The sequence below is a fragment of the Hylobates moloch genome, unplaced genomic scaffold, assembly GCF_009828535.3.
Source record: "Hylobates moloch isolate HMO894 unplaced genomic scaffold, HMol_V3 SCAFFOLD_17, whole genome shotgun sequence".
Classification (NCBI taxonomy): domain Eukaryota; kingdom Metazoa; phylum Chordata; class Mammalia; order Primates; family Hylobatidae; genus Hylobates; species Hylobates moloch.
Window position 1 is genome coordinate 52,431,517 of NW_026652292.1, and position 24,585 is coordinate 52,456,101.

Here is a 24,585-nt window from a genome sequence, read left to right on the forward strand (position 1 = left end):
CAGCTGCTAACTTGTAGAGCCAGGACTCGAACACAAGGTAGTCTGACTTAAGACCGGTGGCCTTGGCACACCACTCTTCCACCTCCCCAGGCGGAAGACAACATTACACCAACAGTAAGTTCAGGATAGCGATTTCTGTGAACAGGTTGGTCCCTGGAGAAGATAGAACGTGGGGACAGTCTATTTACATTAGTGACAGTTTCCACTCCTTCCAACTGGCCCCTGCTGCCCACCCCGTCTCAGTATGCACACTCAGTATGCAGGATCAAAAGACACATTCTGAAGGCCCCAAATTAGGCGATTATTCTTCCTAGCCAGTGCACCTGCATTGTCAATACAACTGCTGAGAAAAATTGGCAGCTTGACCCAAGTAAATACGGAAATCCTCATAATAACTGTACGAAGGTGGAAGGGTCAGGTCCTCATCCCCATTTTAGAAATGAGGAAATGGAGGAACAGAGGTGAAATGACTCGTCCAACTTCACAGAGCTGGTTGGAGCTGCAGCCAGGAACAGAAGTGTGTCTGCCTGCAGACCTGGGCACTTTCTGTTCTGCTTCAGAGCCTGTGCTGTGGGACTGACTTTTACGTAAAATCGCCTAATGCTGGGGTCATTCCCCAGTAGGGAGGGTGTGGGTGTGCACGGCCACAACTGGCCCATGGGAAGCAGTGCCAGGGGGAGGTTCCAGCAGGCAATTAAGATTTCAAAACGCCTTTTCAGGTTAGATCACTGTAGATCTACTCCATCCTATGGCATAACTCAGAGTAATGATTGCACATAATTTGAGATTAGCTCTAATTAGTAGGTACTCAATAAATACTTGTGAGATGAATAAATGAATGGATGTCAAACTACACTTCTCACATGCTAGCATAAATTAAGGACAAGGGCCCTGGAATGATGGTACACCAGGTGTCCTACATGGAAACTCTGTCCAGCGGCTGGTGAAGCCAGCCTGAAACCCCATCTTCTAAAACGCAAGGTAAATGTGAAAACTTTGGGAGCCTGGGAGAGAAAAACTCCCTGGTTTGGAAACTCAGCGTAACAGGAACTTGATCTTACAAATGAAAGAGGCTTTGGAGTGTGAAGCTTTGGAAGGTACCAGGGGTGCAAAGTACAGGAACAGATAAAGGAGTGGATTTCAGTGATTACACTTAACAGTGGTAGTAGAAAGAACGGCACATAGGCCAAAGGAGAAAAAACCCCACACTTGATTCGCAGGTCGCTCTCCAGGGTAGAATCCGCTGACCTCAATATCCATTTGATCTCTTATGTCCAGATTTGGCCAAACTCCACTGATTTGGGTTGAGACTAGCTCTGGGCCATCCCTGGCAGGATCCACAAGCCTTCCAGAGAGTGGCAACCATCTTGAGGATGTCCCAGGCTAAGCAGGGCAATTCTGGGTCCTCCTGCAAAGGGCCTGCCTCAGGGAGCGCTCCCTTACAGGAAACAGGGTAAGAGCGAGCCAGACCCAGGAGTTACATGAAATGCATGGGCTAGAGGGCCACTTAACTTGCTCTCTTCTGTCTCCAGCCCTTCTAAATAATTAGATGGAGAAATGATAATGAATTCAGCCTGCCGACACAATGGAGTGAGTTTCAAAAACCTCCAGGAACCGGTTTTGCTAAAGAAAGAACTTTACTACAAACCCTCTGACCAAAAACGGATACAAAACGCACAGATCATTTTTTTTTTCTTACTGTTCCAATGAAATAAAGACACTTTACAGATTTTGGAGAGGCCGTTTAAGGTCAGACGACACCTCTTTTTTTTTTTTTTTTTGAGACGGAGTCTCGCTCTTGTTGCCCAGGCTGCAGTGCAGTGGCACAATTTCGGCTCAGTGCAACCTCCACCTCCTGGGTTCAAGTGATTCTCCTGCCTCAGCCTCCTGAGTAGCTGGGATTACAGGCGCCCGCCACCACGCCCGGCTAATTTTGGTACTTTTCGTAAAGACGGGGTTTCGTCATGTTGGCTAGGCTGGTCTCGAACTCCTGACCTCAGGTGATCCGCCTGCCTCGGCCTCCCAAAGTGCTGAAATTACAGGCATGAGCCACCGCGCCTGGCCGAGGACACTATTTTTTTGCTTTGGAAGAAATGAATCCTAGTTCTGGTTCAGAAACTGTCAACAGCATTGTGCCCCTTCTATGACTACTAAATTTCAAGGAAAGAGAGCTGAGTTGGGGGGAAAAGCAGGGCTATCCCCGCCTTCAGACAATGCTGTCCCTTATCAGGGCAGACTGCTGTCTGGTTTCCTGTCTCCAGCTTGGGCATGACTGCTTAAGATGAGAAACATGGTCTAAGAAAGGAACAGAGTGGTCTTGAAAATGAGAATGCTAGCCACCATCACAACCCTCTTCCAACTCACTCCCAAGAGGAATTCTCACTAGAATATCACATACTAGCAAACCAGGTATCAATTGTTTTAAGATTCTAGGGATTTGTTTTTTTTTAAAAAGCTAGAACCAATGATAAATGAAGCACTTCAGAAAGAATCCAAGTTCCAGAATAATGTAATTGTAATTCCTAGTACCTTAAAGAATGAGGTTGTATTTATTTTTCTTAAACACAACTGGGTGTGAAAACAGAGAACAAGAAATGCTGCCTAAGAAATCTCTCGTTTTATAGCAAAAATGTTGATTTGAAAATATTAAGAAGGCAAGTATCTCAAGGGGGGATGGAGACACAGTGAAATAACATTAGGAATCATGATTTATATGGTTAAGAAATAAACCTCTTGTTTCCATTTTTTTTGGTAATTATAGCAACTATAAGATAGGATAATTTCCCCCAACTATTCAGCTTAGCATTTAGAAGCTTGTAGAATTTTTTTCTGATAGAATATATTACACCCTAATTATCTCTATTAACCACTTCATCTCCCTGCAAAAGGGAGAGGAAAGAATTTGGGGAAAGCCAAATAAAGACTCTGTTTACCAAACCTAGTTAGATTGTTAACAACTTTGGAACCAAAACAAACAAACAAAAAAACCTGCTTCGATTGGAGTTACTTATGAATTTTAAGCTTAAAAGCCTCTTGTCCTACAGGTCAGCTAAGCACTTCCAGTTGCTTTTCCCAAAGGAGAAAGAACTTACTGGGACTTCCAAAACTCCCAGCTTTTTTCATAGAAGGTTATCAGTAGACAACTCTCTTAATATCATATTTTATACTTTCCATTTATACATAAAGAATGTGGTGGAATGTGACATTTAAAACTAACGCACCACTATCATCACTTCTGCGGAGAAGACAGCAGGATTTGCTGCTTCAGTAACTCTTTAAATTAATTCCACGGAGATGCTGTAGATGATTCCTTTCGATTAAAAAAAAACATCCCCAAGTAAGTTTACAAAAGCACTTTCCAAAACTTTTCTTTTTCAACCAAATATTTCCTTAAATCTTAGTTTCCTTAAATCTTAGTTTCTCCAGAACCAACAGAAAACTAATATTAAGGCAGGTCTTAAATAGTTATCCCAGAAATTCATTAACCCACAACTGACAGAATATTTAAAAAATAATGAAAAATATTATTGTAAAACAAAAAATGAGAATAGCATTCTTCTTGTTTTCAAAATAGAAGATTAAAATTTTCCAAACAATCTATCATTAAATGAATTTGTTAATGCAAGTTCTCCTTTTCTTTGAGCTTTTTAATTCTTAAAAACGGGTTGGAAATGAGATGTAGAATATTACACAGTGAAATCTTTGTCCTTAAAAAGAAATAATCCTGGGATTTTCTCAATGTCTTATGCTTTGCTTCAATGATTTTTCTAAAGATTTCTCCTTCCAAACATAAGCAAGACTTTCAACTAAGGCCAGGCTGCCAACACTGCTTAAATTCTCTATCCACGGAAGCCACCTGGAGCAGCCTGGGTTAAACGTGAACAAGGATGGGTCACATCTTTCAGATAATGCTAGGTCTTCTAAACTGTAAGGTGTTAATCCTGATCCAAAATTGACAGCTTCAGGGCAAAATGCCTATCTTAAAACAAACGCCCTAACCGTCTAAACACAAGAATTACAAACAAATAAAAACAAAACTCCTTTAGGTTTCTTTGCCAAAATGGACCCAAATCTCCCCAAATCACAATCTGGCAATAAAAAATTCAAAAAGGTAAAAGCATTTATTCACCCAGACAAATGCAGTGTAGCAAAGGGTGTACGTAAAAAGGTTAACTGACTTCTCATTATGACATAACACAGGCGTCTTAAGCAATATCAAGTGTGTAGAGACATGATAACTCCATGGGTGGGGATACGGAGTTTAGGGGCAGGGACCTCAGCCTGGTCTGGGCTACTGATCTACCAGAAAACAGCCTGAAACAGGAAAGAGCACACATATGCCACTTGGAATGTATGACGCAAACCCCAGCCTTGAAACAAAGAACAGGAAACAGCTCTGCTGGCTGTGCTGGAGAGAAAGCACAGAGAAACATTTAGCCGGCCCTCCCTGACCCTATATTCATGAGCAGCTGGAGTTTTTTAAGACAACAACAGGGGGGTGGAGGTGTTTGTTCTATGGGTGTGAATAATAACACCAGCTTTATACAGGGGACCTGCCCTATTTACAAATAAGAGCTGCCACATACAGTAAACATCATAAGTGAAATATGATTTTATCATACTCAGGCAGCAGAGACCTTCCTAATGAACACCAGCCTCCCTCCTGATTTCTTTTGTCTCTTTCTGCCCAATTCCAATGGCTAGTCCCTAGCTCTGATCAAATTCCGAGTTAGGGTAATGATTATGGTTCAGCCTCAGTGCATCAAGAGGAAAAAAGAGCACTGCTGTTAGGAATTCAAATTACAATTGGGGTACCCCACAGAACCAAAATTGGAGCAATTGTAAGCCTCCTTTAGTCACAGAACTAAATTCCAAGACAGACTGTGGGACATCTAGAGTAACCCCAAATTTTCACTCTTTTTCAAATGCAGTTATACACATTTTTGCACAGAGCTGCTCATCTGTTCAACATATACACACGTATACAGATATTCGCCTTTTAAGAATGTGATTCTGTTCCTGACTTTTATCTAAAAATTATTATACAATCTGTACACCAGAGTACTAATTTCTAGAAGTCATTCTAAAATGTCTATTTTCCCTTTGGGTTATTTTTAAGATAGTAAAATCCATTCACAGTTCCTTTCCCATTATTTCTCTTTACTTTGTTAGCCAGGACTGTTTAACTCAAGCTTACGTTATCAGAGATTTAAGAATGTGGTGTGTGCAGACTAAGTACAGGTAAGGAAAAAAAAAAAAGAAAAAAAGGAAAAAAAAGCATCACTGTGCCCATAGCAACAAGAAGATTGGGTTTTAATTTAGAAACTTTGCAGTGAATAAAACAATAGTTCTGCAGAACTCTGTTGTTGTTTTGTACCTGACAAGGTTTTGTGGTCTACGCAGTCACTTTTCTTTGTTATTCCCATGTTGAGATTTTCATACTTGGCATTCTCTTTCATGCAAGCTAAACGTTCTTTACAATGTATCATCATTGAACTTACCGACAGTATATTAGGTTTTTTTCTTCTAATAAATAGTTCTGCAGCAAAGCCCACTGACTGCAGAAATGAAGACACCCATTTCTCTAGGGAGTTTAATTCAATCGAACATCTAATTTCAGGTTTCTATCAACAGCCTAAGGTCAACTAACATACCTCTTTTCAAACCAGAAGAAATCACTCGTGGACACTTTCCTTAAACACTATTATTAACTCCAAAAAATGTGTAGATACTAATGCTAGCAGATTGTTTTTTCCCCTAAAAGCAAGTCTTCTTCCCTAGAGTGAGGCAGATCATCCAGATGAATTTCTCTTATAAAAATGCTCCTCAAATTCATACAGAAAAGGATAGCACAAAACTGCTGTGTGGAAAAACCTATAATTTACAACTGGCCTATTCCCCACTTGATTTTGCTGGCATATTTCAGGTACTTGTCAGAATACCACTTCATACTTTTTCCCATATACCAGACTCTTGTGAGAATATAATCAATATATTTAAAATGTCTTGGGTGATATTAATGGAAACATAAATTCTGAGTAAGAAATTCAGTGGTTAAGTGCAAAATGTTTATTTTAGTGAAATACAAGAAGGTGAGCAATTTCCAATTTCCGTTTAACTTGACTTATTAAAAATAAGTCTCATTCACATTCTTCTAGTATTATTGTATATTTCTATAAAATTTAAACCAGAAAAGTGCTTCTCCTTGTCAGTAGCTATCTGCCCCAAAAATTGAATATGACAATTCCAGGTCTTATCTGCCATCTCTAAGAAAGCCACTTGGAAATGTTAGGTAGGTCTCATGGGTCCTGATCCAGGGATCTGTCCCTGGGTCCCCATCAGGCTCGGCTGCAAGCAGTTGCCTAAGGCGTCCTCCGCCTTCAGCCACGCTGCAATCCTTGCTCCAGGCACTGCGGCAGGTTCTCTCCATGCCCCCAGGAAGACTCTCCAAACCCGGCCAGCTCATTTCTCCTGCCCCGGAGGATCCAGACGCCCTGGCAGCTCCTGGGCTCCAGAACCGAGAATGGGATGCTGCCTCCAATCCCAATTGCCCCAAGTTTCTTTCCAGAGGGCCCGGAGGCTGCTCCAAGTTTGCTCTGCCGGGCGAGCGGCCGCGCGCCGTGTCCTGGGAGGGGGGCGGCGGGGGGCGCGGGCGGAGGGCGGGGAGGGGAAGGACGCGGGAGCCGGGTTTGTGGTGGGGGGGGGCACCGGGAGGGGGAGGAGCAGGAGCGCGCGGCCTCGGCGCTACCTTTCTCCAAACAACGTTGCCACACGCGGAGAGCACGGAGATTTCTGGGGCTTTGGAGGGAATCGTGAGCGGGCGGGAGAAGGCTGGGGACCACACAGGTGAGCCCCCGCCCGCGCCCTGCCCGGGACGGCGGCGGGCGCTGCCGGCCCCGCTCCCCCGCACCCGGGGTCCGCACGGTGCCCCGCCTCAACCCCTCACTTTTCACCGCGAACCCGTGACCCCCTCCTCCTTGCTGGCTCTCCGCCCCCACCCCGGCTAAGTGGAGCCGCCGCACTTTCCCAAGCCCGCAGGCGCCCCCCTCGACACCAGCGCTGCACCCCCGGCCCATTCCCCGCGGCCCCCTCCACGGGAAAAAATGAAACCAGACTGGCCGAGGAGGGGGGCGGCAGGGGCCGGGGTGCGGAGCAGAGGTGAGGAAGACGGGACTTACTTTGCGAGGCGCGGTGCGGGGCGCCGCTGACGAGAAATAAAGGCCCCGATCCGGGCTGCCTGGAGCCCCCCGAGCGCAGCAATGTCAGGGCTCCAGTCCGGGCGGCGTTGGCGGCCGCAGGGGACGGGGACGGGCGCGCGTGCGGCGGGCGCTCTCGCTGCGCTCCGGCTCGGGCCCCGGCTCCGCGCGGCTCCGCTCCTGGCTCCCCTCTGGCTCCTGGCACCAACTCCGGGCAGTCACATGACGCCGGCGCCGCTCGCTCTGCGAGCCTCCCGGGGCTGGCGGGGTAAGTAGAGGCTGGGACCCGGGGTGGGAGGGTCAGGGAGGGGAGAGGGAGCCGCCGCGGCCGCCCGGGCTGGGCGGGTCCCCACCCACTTGGGTGGAGGCAGCCGCCGGAGGGGTCGGCCGAGTCACTCGCGCAAACACGCACCCCGCCCTGCGCCCTTCCCCCGCCACCCCCGCCTCCCGCGCCGCCTCCGCCCCGCCCCGCCCAGTCACCCGGGGACGGCCTGACAGACACTCATTATTCCCCGGAGCCGGGCGCCGCCCCGCCAGCCCAACCTGTCCCACGAGGCGCGGCGCGGCCGTGGGGCTGGGCGTGCGCGCCTGGCCTCCTCCCCCCGCCCAGCCCCGCGCCCCCGCCCGCGTCCCCGCCCGCGTCCCCTCCCCGCGCCCTCCTCCCCGGAGTCCGCGCCCCGCCCGCCCTCCCGCCCGGCCCCGCCGCCGCGCCTCCGCCCGAGCCCGGGGGGAAGGAAGGGCGGCGCTGCCCGCTCCGGGCGTCACACGGCTGCGGCCCGCTGCGCCGCTTCCAAAACACACAGCCGGGCTCGCGGGCGAGCCGAGGCGGGGGGCGCGGGCGGCCAGGGCCATCGATCAGCCGGCTCCAGCGGGAAGGGCGGCCCCGGGCGCGGCGGGAAGGGCTGGGCCCCGCGGCCGGCGCGGCGCGGCCCCTCCTCGGCTGAGCGCACTCAGCTCACTGCAAGAGAAAAGCTGAGCAGAGGCGGCCGCGGTGCAGGAGCGGGTGGGCCAGGCGGGTTCGGGAGGGGAAGAGCGGCCGCTGGGGCGCGCCGAGCCTCTCTGGCCCCGAGTCGCCGGGGTCAGGGGACACCCTGTGGGTGCGCTGTTTCTTTGTGCCCTGGGGCGACGGGTCCCCTGGCCGGCGGCCCAGGCGGCGCCCCCCGCCTCGTGGGACTTTTCTTTGAAGGTCTGGAGACCCCCGGGGCAAACCTCCCACGGGCCAGGCCTGCCGCTGGAGCTAAAAAGCGGCATTTGCGCAGCTGGGCTTGCCTGGAAACTTGGCAAACTTTGGTCGGATCCTCCCCTGCAGAGCGAGGCCCTGGCCTGGCCACCACCTCATTTCAAGTCGCTTCTAGGGACCGAGCGCCCTGAGCTCAGTGGCCTTCAGGGCGCTGCGAGCGAGCGGGGCGGCACAAACGCGCGTTCGGTCTAAGCCAGGCCCCTTCGAGGACTTTGTGTAGATTGGTACCTAAGTTTAATGCCTTTTGAGTTTCTTTTTAAACAGTATTAATGTAATAATGAATGTAATAAAAAGAACAAAGGACAAATTGGTTCGATTGTTTTAAGTTCTGTGTCATGTTTAAAACCGCCTCTGCTTCAGTGTATGGCTTATTATTGCTTCAAGATGTTTTAAAGGCCCTTTAAGTTGACCCATCTCGCTTTGATGCTTCATCCAGACATCGTACTGCTTAAAACGGAGTGATAATAGTATATTCCGAGCCGCTTCATGTAGCTACACAGTATTGTAAAATTAGTACTCGGTAACCTCAAGTAGTGAAATCGCATATTGTAAATAACGCAAGTCCGGGAAAGGCCACGTGGAGGATACCCAGAACCGACACCGGCTTATGGGACGTCGTGCTGTCCCATAAGCTTCATCTTTAAAATGTAAAGGGTGTGAGTTTTTTTTTCTTCATAATGAATAAGAGACATTCCAGAAAAAAAAAAGTTGGATTCTTGTCAATTACTAACTGCCATTTATTGATCACTGACATCATTAAATGTCTGATTGGCTGCCTTAAGGTTTGCATTAGCGGAACATCGTGTTAGGAATGGCTGGTGGAACTGGCTCGTGGTAGGTGCTCAAAAAAGTACGTTTTTTTCTCCAGGGACACAGTGACGAAAACTTGAAGCACATAAACCATGTTTTTTACATTGTTCATGTGGGTGTGGACGCAAAGGGGAAGAGCGAAATAGGCCTGTCGGAGAAAAGTGTGACCCAAGATAAGAAGGGAGTGGTTTTGATATGGAAGGGGCAGGCGGCAAAGGAGAAGAAAAGCCATTTTGAAAAGTTAGTGAACACAGTGTGTTCGGTGCCCTGTGGGAAGCTGCTCAAATGCAACTTGTCAGAAATGAATCTATCTAGTGCTGGGTAGCTCAGTGAAGGACACCATCATTCTTCAAAGTGCCCTACAGGGTGGGGCGCAGTTGCTCACGCCTGTAATCCCAGCACTTTGGTAGTGGGTGGATCACTTGAGGCCAGGAGTTCGAGACCAGCCTGGCCAAGTTGGCGAAACATCGTCTCTACGGAAATTACAAAAATTAGCCAGGCATGGCGGCGCACGCTTGTAATCCTAGCTATGTAGGGAGGCTGAGGCAGGGTAATTGCTTGAATTCAGGAGGTGGAGGTTGTAGTGAGCTGAGATCATGTCACTGAACAGAGTGAGACTGTCAGAAAAAAAAAAAAAAAAAAAACAGAAAACCCACAGAAGCACCTAAGCCCTTCTCGCTAGCAGGGCATAGCCCATGTTTCACTGAGTCCTGGACCTCCTTGGTCACTACCCACTCTCTGGCCACTATGCTGGCCCAGCCTGTTGCCACCATGTCTTGTTGGTCATCCTGTCATCCTGTTTGTAGTATGGGCTGAAGCGTGGAAAAGGCACTGGAGCACGGGAGTAAGAGTGCCCTTTCCAAAATGCAAGCCTGATCATGTCAGCCCCTTCAATGGCTTCCCATACGATGAAGTCCTAAGCTTTCCACCCCTGCTGGCCTGGCCTCTGCCTGTCATTACAGACACTTCTCCCTCTTCTGTCTTCCTACTTTTCCAGCAATGCTGAACTTCTTTCCGTTCCTTTCTTCCAACTCTCTCTTCCCACCTCCAGCCCTTTGCACATGCTCATTTTTCTAGGTAGAAAAGCCTTGTCTTCTCAACCTGACCTCTACTCCCATTTCCCTAAATTCTATCCATCGTTTCAGTCTTGACTTAAATGACTTTTTCTCCAAATATGTATTCTCTCACTGCACCTTTGGACAAGTTGAGGTGCTCTGGTAACATCTAGTGGGGCCCGATGGGAGGTGTTTGGGTCATCGGGGTGGATCCTCCTATTGCCCCTCTTGGAACACTTTTCATTCTTGTAATTGGCTATTTAATGATCTCTCTGTGGCACTAGACTGGAAGCTCTATGAGGGCAGGGACCTTGTCTTTTCAGCAAAAATGTATTCCCAGGGCCCAGATGTTCAATGAATATTTGTCCAAGGAATAAATGTGGTTTATGAGTTGAGAGGAAGGAGGAGTCATTCTGAGCTGAAGAGGTGAGCGGAGGCTCTAGGGAGGCAAGTGGCAGTGAACTATACCTCCATCAGTCCAGGGGCTTTGAAATAGTGAAGAGGAGGGAAGAGGGAGTTACCTCTACTGAGTGCTTTTAAGCAACAGAGTGAGACAGTACAAGTGATGCCTGGATCTTTTTAAAATTCCTAACACTAGCACAGTGCCTGGAACATGCTCAGGTGTTCAGTAAATCCTGCATGACAATCTCAAGTGTGATCTCTGTGGTAGCTGCTTTGCCCTTTTTCCTTGCTGACAGCAGGCCAGTCTGGTTTAGGTGTGGGAAGCCTATCCTCAGTGGAGGATACCCATGCCTAGTCCCAGCAGAGGAACCCTGGTTACTGCCAGCCAATCCCAGTCTCTTTTGCCGGTGACTGGTTGGAGGGTAAGTATGCAACCTTGTTCTAGCAAGTGGGACATGAAGAGAAGTGTGCTGGGGGTTTCTTCCTGATACAAGGAAATCCCCAGACCTGCTTTGGAAGTTGTTAGGTGAGGATGTGATGCTTGAAGCTGGGGTAGCCATCTTGTATTCGTGAGAGAAAGCCAACGTTTCCATTTCCATGTGGATAGTTTTTTTTTTTTTTCTTCAAGTCATTCAGTTTTCAGCTCAAATATTACCTCCTCAGGAATGACTTCCTTGACCACACAAATTAAAACATACCCCCCTTCCTCTTTGCTATGGTCCAGATATTTGTCCTTTCCAAATCTCATGTCGAAATTTGATCTTCAGTGTTAGAGATGGGGCCTGATGGGAGGTGTTCGGGTCATGGGAGTGGATCCTTCATGGATAGATGAACACTCTCCCTGAGGATGGGGAATAAATGAACACTTCCTATGTTAGTTTCAGAGAAAGCTGATTCTTAAAAAGAGCCTGGGCTAGGCGTGGTGGCTCACGCCTGTAATCCCAGCACTTTGGGAGGCCGAGGTGGGCAGATCACCTGAGGTTAGGAGTTCAAGACCAGCCTGGCCAACGTGGTGAAACCCCATCTCTACTACAAATACAAAAAAAGATACAAGCCAGGCGTGGTGGCAGGCGCCTGTAATCCCAGCTACTTGGGAGGCGGAGGCAGAAGAATCGCTTGAACCTGGGAGGTGGAGGTTGCAGTGAGCTGAGACTACACTGTTGCACTTCCGCCTGGGCAACAAGGGCAAAACTCTGTCTCAAAAAAAAAAAAAAAAAAAAAACGAGCCTGGCACTTCCCTCCTGGCTCTCTCGTTTCCTCTCTTGCCCTGTGATCTCTGCACACACTGGCTCCCCGTCACCTTCTGCCATTCATGGAAGGAGCCTTCCAACCAGCAGAACTGTGAGCCAAATAAATGTTTTTTCTTTGTAAGTTACCCAGCCTCAGGTGTTTCCTTTACAGCAACACGAAATGGACTACTATGCCCATTCGTTGTTTAGTCATTGTCCTATTTTCTTTTCTTTTATTGTATATCATTAACTAAAAATACCCCTTTCTTTTTTGGTTTATTTGCTACCTTTTTTTCTTGTTAGCATGTGAGCTCTGTGAGAGCAGGGACGTTGTTTTATTTACTTTTTCTGAAGCTTCTAGAACAGTGTCTGACAAATAGAAGTAGAAGATGTTCCATAAGTATTTGTTGATTAATGTGTGACAGCTAAGCTACCCCAGGACAATAACACCATGTTGAAATGGATTCAGGGGCTAGTGGACACAAGCCACTGCAAACCTCCACTTTCTCTGTTGTGACTTACATCACAATATATCCCATCTCAGGCAGTCTCTTCCTGCTACACAGATACATTTTCTTGAGATTCCTTATTTCTTCTCCAGTCTACTTTAGAGCTTTTCTATTTCTTCCCAGGGAATTTCTCCTCCTCGTGTGATGACAGACAAAGCTACCAGGGCAGAAAAGTGTCATGTGCTTGTGAATTTACGAGCAGCACAGATACATTTACCTTAAAGGAAAACAAAACTATATGATTTGAAGTAAAATTAGAAATGCTAGTCTAGGGATTATCCATCTCTAAAACATTACAAAAGGTCTGGATATCTCTGCATCATCTCTGCAAGTTTCCACCTTTATTATCTATCCATCCATCTAATTTAGAATTGCTAGGAAATATTGAGGTTGAGTTAGGTGACCATGAGTTCTGGTGAAGATCAGACTGATGTATGATCCACTCCCACCTCCAGAAGCTCTCAGCATTTCTAGTGCAGGTGGACAGTTGTCTTGGATCGTGTTTGGCAGGACAGTGCAATCCAAGGACAGTGGCACAGTGGAAATGTTGGTTCTTGGGATCTAAGTCAAGTAAAACAGAATAAGGCTGTAGAGAAATAGCCAAGGGATTGGTGAACTGGACATTCCAAGTAGGTTGAAGAGTGAGTGTCTCGGGAATAATGGAGTGCATGACCTGGAAGGTTAGGAGGTGAGTTGTCAGAGAATGGGGACGTACCCGTAAGTTCAGTATTTAGAGGTGAAGCAGTCCTAGGGGATGGTGCGGTCCAGGGAGTGCCTGTGGAAGTGGGAGAACTAGAAGGGAGTGGAGAAGATCCCTGAAGATGAAGAGACGAGGGAAAAGAGTGACTGGGGTGTTAAACATGGTTCCTTGTGGATCCTGAAATTACTTGGAGCTATGGCCAGAGTAAGGCTTAGGCCCTCAAGTCATGTCTTAATTCCACAAAAACAAAAACAAAAACAAAAAAAACAAAACCTCTGAGAAACATGGATGATAGCCACCAGGAGAGAATGGTTAGAAGATATCCTCCTTTTTCTATAGTTAAATCTGCTTTCCTTGAATCATGATTATTCAAATTAAAAATAATCACTTGGGCTGGGCGCGGTGGCTCACGCCTGTAATCCCAGCACGTTGGGAGGCTGAGGCAGACAGATCATCTGAGGTCAGGAGTTTGAGACCAGCCTGGCCAACATGGTGAAACCCCGTCTCTACTAAAAATACAAGCATTAGCCAGGCGCTGTGGCAGGCGCCTGTAATCCCAGCTACTCTGGAGGCTGAGGCAGAATAATCGCTTGAACCCGGGAGGCGGAGTTTGCAGTGAGCTGAGATCACGTCACTGCACTCCAGCTGGGGTGACAGAGCAGGACTCCATCTCAAAAAAAAAAAAAAAAAAAAAAAAATCACGTGTATTTCATTGTTTATTGGTTATTTTGCAAGTAAAATATGTCAGTAGTTTTATTTTCTACTTTTTATTGAAAATATATTATTTCTGCTTTATTGAGAGTTTCAATCAACTTTTGAAGACCTGTCAGAAACCTTAAAACATTATTTATACTATGACTTCAAAGGGAAATGATTTATAATTTCCAAATCAATGTCCTACACATACAAAGAGACTGCAACTTCTTGCTGAGTTGGAGACTACCTAGATTTTTCCTGTGCTGGTAGTCAGAGTAAGTAAAGAATGGGAGACCCACAAAGTAAGAAAAACTACCTCCCTTGTTTTGGAATGAGGCTGTTTTTCAACTATTTTGGAGTAAGGTGGACTAAGTTTCCAGCCCTCTCCTCTATGTTAAGGAATAATTATTGGCATTTAAATCTTGAATTTAATCTACTTCAGTTAGTATTGCTTGAACATTTACCATAGGTCTCGGGTGGGGGTGATAGTGCAAGAAACATGTATGACATAATCCCTGCATTCAAGGAATTAGAGAGACTATATGTATTATTCTGCTTAATTATTACACAATGCAGAAATAATAATATAATGAATAAAATTCATTTATTTTATTTTTGAGACAGAGTCTCATTCTGTTACCCAGGCTGGAGTGCAGTGGCGCAATCTCGACTCACTGCAACAACCTCTGCCTCCTGGGTTCCAGCGATTCTCCTGCCTCAGCCTCCCAAGTTGCTGGGATTATAGGTGTGTGCCACCCTCGGCTAATTTCTGTATTTTTAGTAGAGGCGGCGTTTCACCATGTTGGCCAGGCTGGTCTTGAACTCCTGATCTCAAGTGATGCTCCTATCTTGGCCTCCCAAAGTGCTGGGATTACAGATGTGAGCCACTGTGCCCGGCCAAGAATATAATGAGTAAAATTTAGAAAAGGGCAATGATATGAGAGTTAAACGGATAAAAAGGTAAATTTATTTGTCCAAAATATGAGTAGTAATGTGTGGCTTGGTTTTTGTCTTCAAGGAGTTTACAGTCTTGCAAAAGAAATCACATCTGGTCAGGAAATCCTCAAAATCTTCACGGAGGAGGTGATACCTGTCTTAGAACTTCATGGCTGCAGAAGGGGCTAGAAATCACATTTTAGTATCTGGAAAGGGCATGGAGGCAAAGGGTGCAACAGGAACCTGGGTCACTTAGGAGTGGAGTGAGATAAGGCAGGAGGTCAGCCAAGGCCAAGGCCATGTTGTGGAGAAAATTGGAATTTGACATCAGGAAACCACAGAAGGTTTTTAAGCAGGTGAGTGGCATGATAGTATATAAAAATGACATGAAGTTTAATGTCAATATAAAGCTCCAACAGTGCAGAGCAGAAGGCAGCAAGCAAAGGGTGCATACATCTATTCATGTGTATATACATATGTCATCTCTCTGTGTCTCACCCTGTACACACATGCACATGTACATGTGCACATGTGAGCATTTTTCTACCTTAGTGACTAAGCCAGCAAAGAGGCAGTGTGTACACTGTGCTCTAGGGAAGTGGTCTTGCCACCTTTTCTTTTCTGCTCATTCCAAGTGCATTGCATGCCCACACTTCCAAAACCCTGAAGTTTGAAGCATTTCCCTCCGTGTAAAAGCTCAGTTGCACAGGCTCCCCTGGTACTTGGCTGGGAAGAGGACTTCAACCTTTTATTCCTTGTTCTCCCAACCCGGCAAGCCATTCTGCATTCACAAATGCTTTGGAAGTTTTGCTGATCTGTCCTAGAAAAAATTAAACACATGGTTCTCCCACATGAACAGTGGAGAGTTCTTCATCACCCTGGCAATTAAAAAAGATTTGCTAATACACAAAAACATGAAAATGATAATAATGCTCATATCCAAGTGATAGGAGTAGGGGGGATATTTTTTCTTTGCTTTTCAATAGTCTGTGTTTTTTTCTTTAATGAGCATGTATTCCTTTTGTAATAAGAAACAAGTGTGTTTTTAAAAATAGCTAAAATGCCAGGCATGGTGGCTCACGCCTGTAATCCCAGCATTTTGGGAGGCCGAGGTGGTGGATCGCTTGAGGTCAGGAGTTTGAGACCAGCCTGGCTAACATAGTGAAACCCTGTCTCTACTAAAAATACAAAAATTAGCTGGGCGTGGTGGCACGTGTCTGTAATCCCAGCTACTCCGGAGGCTGAGGGAGAAGAATCGCTTGAACCTGGGAGGCGACTTTCCAGTGAGCCGAGATTGTGCCACTGCACTCCAGCCTGGGCGACAGAGTGACTCTGTCTCAAAAACAAAAACAAAAACGCCAAGAAAGAAAGAAACCGGCAAGTTATGTATAATTAGGTGTCAGATCTGAAGCACAGTTTCGCAAGTTGGCCCTTTGAAAGCACCTCAGAGCCAGAGGTGCAGTCCTTTGCTTGGGATTTTGAAGGGGGCTGAGTCTAGGGGGGGCAGGAGGTGGTGAAGAGGGAGGCTCTAGGAATCAAAGGCAGTGAGAGAAGGCAAACGTCTTTATTGACTGTGTTTTTTTTTTTTTTTTTTTTGAGACAAAATCTAGCTCTGTCGCCCAGGCTGGAGTGCAGTGGCATGATCTCGGCTCATCGCAACCTCCGCCTCCCGGCTTCAAGTGATTCTCCTTCCTCAGCCTCCCGAATAGCTGGGATTACGGGCATGTCCCACCACACCCGGCTAGTTTTTGTATTTTTAGTAGAGACAGGGTTTCACTATGTTAACCAGGCTGGTCTCCAACTCCTGACCTTGTGATCCGCCTGCCTCGGCCTCCCAAAGTGCTGCGATTGCAGGCATGAGCCACTGCACCTGGCCGACTCTTTGGCTTTTTAAAGACTGCTTGGATAGTTGGACCCGTGCTGGTTCTTGGAACTGGAATTTCTTCTTCAAAATAACACGTATTTACTTGACAAACCTTTCCAAAGAGGAAAAGCTAAAAACAAACACAAAAAACAAAACAAAACAAAACAAAACCAAAGAGAGAAAAGCTAGCAAACTAGAATGAGTAGAGCCGAAGTTCCTATTTCTGAAGAGATAGGAATATATTAAAACTCCTGGATCAAGGTCCATTCATGCTCTCTGGGGGTCTTTTGCCAGGATCTGTTGATTCGACGGGAAACAGAGGTGTCAGCAGTTGCGGATGTGAGTATGTGAGAGATGACCTGCAGCCCCCAAACACCATTAACGTGTCTGGTGCATTGTCTGAGCAGGAGGGGCTTCTAGCTGCTCCGCTGTTTCTTTCTGAGCTGCATCTGCTTGTCTGTTATTGTTCATAAGGTTTTCTGGGTAACTATAAGCAACAGCCTTGTTAGTTCCTCTTGAGATTGCCCACTACTCCCCACCCTTATTTCTCACCTCCCAGCATCCTGTTTGTCTCCCTGACTCTGTTCCCCGCCCTGTCCCCACCCTTACAGAGCTACCAGCCCTTTTAGCCATGTTTTCTTCCCTTAGCTCATTAATTTTAACCTTTTATTAAGTGTTCCCACATCAAACAAGGCACATCATCCAGTTTTTTATTCATTAATTTGTGCTTTCTTCTGTCGTGAATATCTTTAAAATGTGTCTAGATATATATTGCAGTGTGTCTTCCCTTCCTCCCCTTGTCTTGAAGATACTGTTATATACCTAATGTAAATGATGAGTTAATGGGTGCAGCACACCAACATGGCACATGTATACATAAGTAACAAACCTGCACGTTGTGCACATGTACCCTAGAACTTAAAGTATAATAAAAAATAAATAAATAAAAATAAAAAAATAAAAAAAAGAATGGAAGAGGATAAAAGAAAGTATGGACAACTTTGAATTATGTAAAAGGCTTTTTCTTTGGTGCGCTTTGCCCTTAAAGTTACTTCCTTATGATAGGAACAAGAAATCTACAATATATAGTGTGTTCATGCTCACATCAATATGATGTTTAGTTTATCAGATTTTCCAGATTATTTTAGCCAGTCAATAATTTTTGTTTGTTGGTTGGTTTGTTTTTTGAGACAGAGTCTTGCTCTGTCACCCAGGCTGAGTGTAGTGGTGCGATGTTGGCTCACTGCAACCTCCGCCTCCTGGGTTCAACAGATTCTCCTGCTTCAGCCTCCCTAGTAGCTGGGGCTATAGGCGCGTTCCATCACGCCTGGCTATTTTTGTATTTTTAATAGAGATGGGTTTTCACTGTGTTAGCCAGGATGGTCTTGATCTCCTGACCTCGTGATCTGCCTGCCCCGGCCTCCCAAAGTGCTGGGATTACAGGCGTGAGCCACTGTGCACAGCCTAGCCAGTCAGTAATTTTATATGAAGTGTCTGGGCTTACATTTAAATTTTTCTCACTGCTGTTGCAAATGGGTCTATTAACTATGAAACGTTATAGAGTCTAGCACAAGTTTTGCAGGTTTATAAGAAATATTTAAACATTTTTAAAAATATCATCATAAAAGAAGTCATCAGTGCTCTAGCACAACTAAATACATAATTCTGCTTAGTAGTCATGGTATCTTCACAATAGAGAAAATTCACTTTCTAAAAATGAGAAACATTTAGTTTTTTAAAAAGGAGGGAAACACTTTCAAAATTTGAGTATAACTTTTGCTACACAGTAATGTATCTAATCAGTTTCCTTTTCTGCACTAAAGATAAGGGAAATGGATTCAAAAGAAGCAGAAATGGATGATGGCATTCTAAACTCGTATCAATATCTTGTTTCTTTTGCTATTTCATCAATATCTGAAAAATAAGATTTCCCCTCAGATTCACATGAATGTGTCTCCTTTTACATGTTTGTTTATTTTCTTATGTGGCAAATTGTTTCAAATGCAATTAATTTTCTTTCATTTGGTACTATGAAGATGAGGGCATCTTAAAGGAGTTCCCAAGACTCAGGAGGAAACAGGACAAGTCTTGAGCGTTTGTCACCACCTCCTAGGAGAGATACTCTTGGCAGGATATCAGCTTACTTTCTCGAACCACATATCTCAAGGTATTCCCAGTTGTGATGCATTTGAAAGTACCTGTCTGAAGTCCAGTCCTCAGGACTTTTCAATTTTCATTAGGTGGTAGTTATCAAGTGAGTAGTGTAGTTTGGATATAACAAAATTAGTCACATTTATTAATGTATTTCCCTTAACTTTCTTCTGTACCTGCAGAAGTACCCTTAGATCCAAACAAACAAACAACAATGCCCCCCCTCCAAAAAAAAAAAACAAACCCAGTTAATTTAATCTAGACCATTTGGTACAGATGACTGACAAAGATGCATTGTATAATTCAGACACAACAATTGCTGTGTCTGAGATCTTGGCTCACTGCAGCCTCCACCTCCCAGGTTCAAGCAATTCTCCTGCCTCAGCCTCCTGAGTAGATGGGATTACAGGTGTCCACCACCACACCTGGCTAATTTTTGTATTTTTAGTAGTGACGGGGTTTCACATGTTGGCCAGTCTGGTCTTGAACCCCTCACCTCGTGATCCACCTGCCTCGGCCTCCTAAAGTGTTGGGATTACAGGTGTGAGTATAGTGGTGTGATCTAGGTTCACTGCAACTTCTGCCTCCCAAGTTCAAGCTATTCTCCTGCCTAAGCCTCCCGAGTAGCTGGGATTATAAGTGTACGCCACCATGCCCAGCTGATTTTTGTATTTTTAGTAGAGATGGGGATTTCACTATGTTAGCCAGGCTGGTCTCAAACTCCTGACCTCAAGTGGTCTGCCCACCTCGGCCTCCCAAAGTGCTGGGATTACAGGCGTGAGCCACTGCGCCTGGCCCAGATAACAGTCTTTCTGTTCCATCATCTTTAGAAATTAGGAAAGGAAGGCAAAATTTTTTAGCCTATTTTAAAGAAAACCTTTCCCGTATCATTGTTTTAAACAGATATGTGTATCATTCACCTTTTCTTTTCAAATCTGAAAAACAAATTCTCCAAAAAAATTTTTTAATTGTTTTTATACTCTAGAATTATTACCACCACTACCATCCTGTGCAGTTTACATTTCTAGTTAGCAGCTGGGCGCGGTGGCTGATGCCTATAATCCCAGCACTTTGGGAGGCTGAGACAGGTGGATCACTGGAGGCCAGGAGTTGGAGACCAGCCTGGCCAACATGGCGAAATCCTGTCTCTACTAAAAATACAAAAATTAGCTGGGTGCAGTGGCACAAACCTGTGGTCCCAGCACTTTGGGAGGCCGAGCAGGGGGCAGATCACTTAAGGTCAGCAGTTCGAGACTACTCTGGCCAACATGGTGTAACCCTGTCTCTAGTAAAAATACAAAAATTAGCGGGTGCAGTGACGCATGCCTGTGTTCCCAGCTACTCAAGAGGCTGAGGCAGGAGAATCGTTGTTGCAGTGAGCTGAGATCGCGCCACTGCACTCCAGCCTAGGTGACAAAGCAAGACTCTGTCTCAAAAACAAAAACAAAAACAAACCCAAATACATTTCTAGTTTGCTTGAACTCTTGTAGTTGTTTATAAGCTACTTAGAGCAAGGGCTTTGTCTTTTTTCTAGTTTCTGTTAGTTCTGTTTTTCTAAAATAATTTCCTTGGCCATAAAATAATTTTTTTTTTTTTTTTTTTTTTTTTTTTTTTTGAGAGAGGTCTCATGGAGATTGCGCCACTGCACTCCAGCCTGGGTTCAAGCAATTCTCCTGCCTCAGCCTCCCAAGTAGCTGGGATTACAGGTGCCTGCCGTCGCATCTGGCTAATTTTTGTATTTTTAGTAGAGACGGGGTTTCACCATGTTGGCCAGGCTGATCTTGAACTCCTGACCTCGTGATCCACCCGCCTTGGCTTCCCAAAGTGCTGGGATTATAGGCGTGAGCCACTGTGCCCAGACATATAAATGACTTCTAAAATTTGAATTTATTTTTCCATATATAGGATGCTTATACTATTATTTATTTAGTATTGATTTGTATTTTTATATCTTATACTTTATGGCTTATCACTTGCTTTAGTACCTCCATTATATTCTTGAAAATATAAACTTTACTCAAAATAGTATAATTTAAAGCCATTTCTCAAGGAAAATATTAAATATAATTAAATTTAATTATAATATTTAATAATTCCATATTATATTTAAAGTATTGTAATTAAGAGTTTCATATAAAATGTGCTGTTACATCACATAAAAATCGATGTCCTATTGAAACGAGAAAAATTCTCTTGTCCCCTTCACAGGGCATGCAATGGGATGTGGCTTGGACTCGCTTCTTCGGTGCCTTGCTGCTCAAAACCCCTAGGGGTGGCTGGGCGCGGTAGCTCACGCCTGTAATCCCAGCACTTTGGGAGGCCAAGCTGGGCAGATCACTTGAGGTCAGGAGCTCGAGACCAGCCTGGCCAAGATGGTGAAACCCTGTCTCTACTATAAATACCAAAATTAGCTGGGCGTGGTGGCACACGCCTGTATCCCAGCTACTCAGGAAGCTGAGGCAGGAGAATTGCCTGAACCTGCGAGGTGGAGGTTGCAGTGAGCTGAGATCACACCACTGCACTCCAGTCTTGGCAACAAAGCAAGACTGTCTCAAGAAAAAATAAAAAAACCCTAGGGGGAGCAGGCAGATGGGCAGGTCATGGGGAGTGTGGACTCCAACCCCATGGCAGCGTCTAGGGGTGAATGTTTACCACTCCTGAAGCCCCAGTGGGCGTGTGTTACCATGTGCTCTTTTAGTTTAGCCATCCGTAGGTGGCTTGTGTCAGTCAGCTCAATGAGACCCCCCTGCTTTATTGCAAGGACAGAGGACTTTCTGCATCTTGGGGTTTCTTGCCTTGGTGTACTAGAAAAATTGGATCACACATGGGCTTGGAGAATGAGTGCAAGGTTTTTTGTTTTGTGTTTTGAGACAGAGTCTTGCTCTGTTGCCCAGGCTGGAGTGCAGTGGCACCATCTTGGCTCACTGCAACCTCTGCCTCCTGAGTTTAAGTGATTCTCCTGCCTCAGCCTCCCAAATAGTTGGGACTACAGGCATGTGCCACCACACCCAGCTAATTTTTGTATTTTTTGGTAGAGATGGGTTTTACCAGGTTGGCCAGGCTGGTCTTGAGCTCCTGATCTCAAGTGATCTACCTGCCTCAGCCTCCCAAAATGCTGAGATTACAGGTGTGAGCCACCACGCCTGGCCTGAGTGCAAGATTTTATTGAGTTAAAATAGCTCTCGGCAGGTGGGGGAGCCAGAAGGGGGATAGAGTGAGAAGGTGGTTGTCCCCTGGACTCCAGCCACTCAGCAGCCTGGGCCCTCCTCTGACCACTCTGGCCAAACTGTGTCGTTCCCCCGGTTGATGGCCTGCCAGTGTCTGTTGGTGTACTCTTATGCCAGTGCTTTCCTCTCGGCGTCTAGCTGCTTGTGTCCTTCCACTGGTGTGTTCCTCTTAACGTCCAGCCACTTGTGTCTCTGCCTGCTAGGGTCTCAGGGTTTTTATATGCACAGGATGGGGGCATGGCAGGCCAGAGTGGTCTTGGGAAATGCAACATTTAGGCAGGAAAACAGAAATGCCTGTCCTGACGTAGGTCTGTGGGCACAGGCTCAGGGGTGGAGCTCTAGCCAGGGACCACACCCTTCCCTTCCCTACACTTCCCTGCCCTCCTCTAGTATCACTGTTATATCACATAAAACTATTAGACTGGGGGTTAAATGAGGAATGCTTACTGAAATAGCCAAGGACTGACATTCCTGCTTATGTGTGAGGTTAGGAACCACTCTCCTGCCTCACCCTAACTACATTTATTTATCATATTGCTTGGATGCAATTATATGAAAAGACACATAGCAACAAGATTTTTAAAGGTCATATGAAGATGGGATCAAGTGGCTAGAAAGCCACTTGAGGAATATTACACTCCTTTTTCCCATTAAATTAGAGAAAAGAATTTTTTTTTTTTTTTTTCGAGACAGGGTCTCCCTCTGTCACCCAGGCTGGAGTGCAGTGGCACAATCTCAGCTCACTGCAGCCTTGACCGCCCAGGCTTAAGTGATCCTCCCACCTCAGCCTTCCAGGTAGCTGGGACTACAGGCACACACCACTGTGACTGGCTAATTTTTTGTATTTTCACCATGGTGCCCAGGCTGGTCTCCGAACTCTTGAGCTGCCTCGGCCTCCCAAAGTGCCGGGATTACAGGCATGAGCCACTGTGCCTGGCCAAGAGAAAAGAATTTGTTTGACGTTGGCTCATGTTCCATATCAAGTGAATCAGAAGAATCAGATGTTTTTAAAAAAGTAATTCTTTATAGTATTTCTTCTACCTGTGATTGAACAGACACACATTAACTGCCAAAGCCCACAAAACAGCTGAAATGTATTTCTTGGTCCTGCTGCTGATCTGGTTATCTGAGGAAAATGGAAAATGCCTATTCAATAAAAAAAAACAGCAAGAGGGGGGCCAGGCAAGGTGGCTCATGCCTGTAATCCCAGCACTTTGGGAAGCTGAAGCGGGAGAATCACTTGAGCCCTTGTGTTCAAGACCAGCCTGGACAACATAGTGAAACCCTGTCTCTACAAAAAATAGAAAAATTAGCCGGGTGTGGCGGTGCGTGCCTGTAGTCCCAGCTACTCAGGAGGCTGAAGTGGGAGGATCCGTTGAGCCTGAGAGGTTGAGGCTGCAGTGAACCACGATTGTGCCACTGCATTCCAGCCTGGGCAAGAGAGTAAGACCCAGTCTCAAAAACAAGAGAAAGAGCAAGCAGCAAGAGGAATAGTATGAAGCCTTGGGAAGGAAATGCCGAGCATTAATCAAATAGATATTATTCAAAAGTAGGGCATGATGGATATTTATTATACTGGTGTTAATGGTAAGGCGATACCTTTCGGAAGCGACAGCGTCACTTTGAACTAAGTTATTGCAGTTCTTCTCTATTTCCCACTTTGAGTAGAACTTGTGCTCAAGTTGTTAATGTTAAGAGACTTGGATTTGCCAGTGCCTTCTCTGGCTCTCTGTGCTTTCAAGGCTGGGGTTGGGTGTAAATGCTGACTGTGTGTTTTCCAGTGATTCAATTAAAATCTCTTTATAATATTTGCTGGATTCCAACCTAGATAGGGTAGAATTAAGTGTTTTTAAATGTTCCTGTCCTCAAAGAGTTTTTAACCTAGAATGGAAACCAGATAAACTCACACAAAGATAACTAATGGTATGAGGAAGTAAGTGATACATTAAAAAAAAAAAAAGTCCCTAAAGAAAGTGGTATTACTTTATTACTTTGGCTTCAGAGGGTGAAGGAGGCTTCGTGTGAGAAGAGGGGTTTGAGCTGAGCCTAGCAGGATGGTATTTCTGGAAGTGATGCAGAGACCAGTGTGGTTTCAGCAGATGGATCCTGTGGGGGACTTGGGGAAATGAGGTTGGATTGGCAAGAGAGAGAGCTATGCAGTGCTTAAATTTAGGCCAAGGAGTTTGGATGTTAAACAATTAAGGACGTACTCTACCAAAATTGGATTTTCCAAGACCAGCATGGATTTCCTGACATTTTGCCCTTTCCAATTAAGGTGATTTAAGTGTGACAATATTTAAAGTTTAACAAAGCTTATATATATATATATGTATATATATATATATATATTTAAAAATCAGGTAATATATATTTTTTTCAGACTGTGTTCTAATTTGGTCTTTGGAAATAGAATCATTTATCCAGTCTTCACATATTTGCTAAATAGCTGTGCCAGGCTCAGGATTGGACATTTATGGAATAGGTCAACAATTATTTATTAGGTGCTTACTATGGGCCAGGCTGTGTTCTAGGCACTTAGGGTACAGTATAGAGCAAAAAGAAAAACACTT

The 24,585-nt window shown here is 45.5% G+C and overlaps 2 protein-coding genes across 2 annotated transcripts in view; one reads left to right on the top strand and one right to left on the bottom strand.

The window, feature by feature from the left end:
- The window catches only part of KLF3 (KLF transcription factor 3), a 37,406-nt gene extending 29,702 nt beyond the window's left edge, over positions 1-7,704 (bottom strand). The window contains exon 1 of the mRNA XM_032135223.2: positions 7,179-7,704. The gene's annotated coding sequence lies outside the window, so the exon portion shown is untranslated. The remainder of the gene's footprint in view (positions 1-7,178) is intronic.
- Positions 6,803-24,585, top strand: part of LOC116456576 (putative uncharacterized protein FLJ13197) — a 50,651-nt gene continuing 32,868 nt past the window's right edge. Inside the window, 1 exon segment of the mRNA XM_058430070.1 lies at positions 6,803-7,464. Within this exon segment, the coding sequence (XP_058286053.1) occupies positions 7,104-7,464 (361 nt within the window). The 5' untranslated portion in view covers positions 6,803-7,103.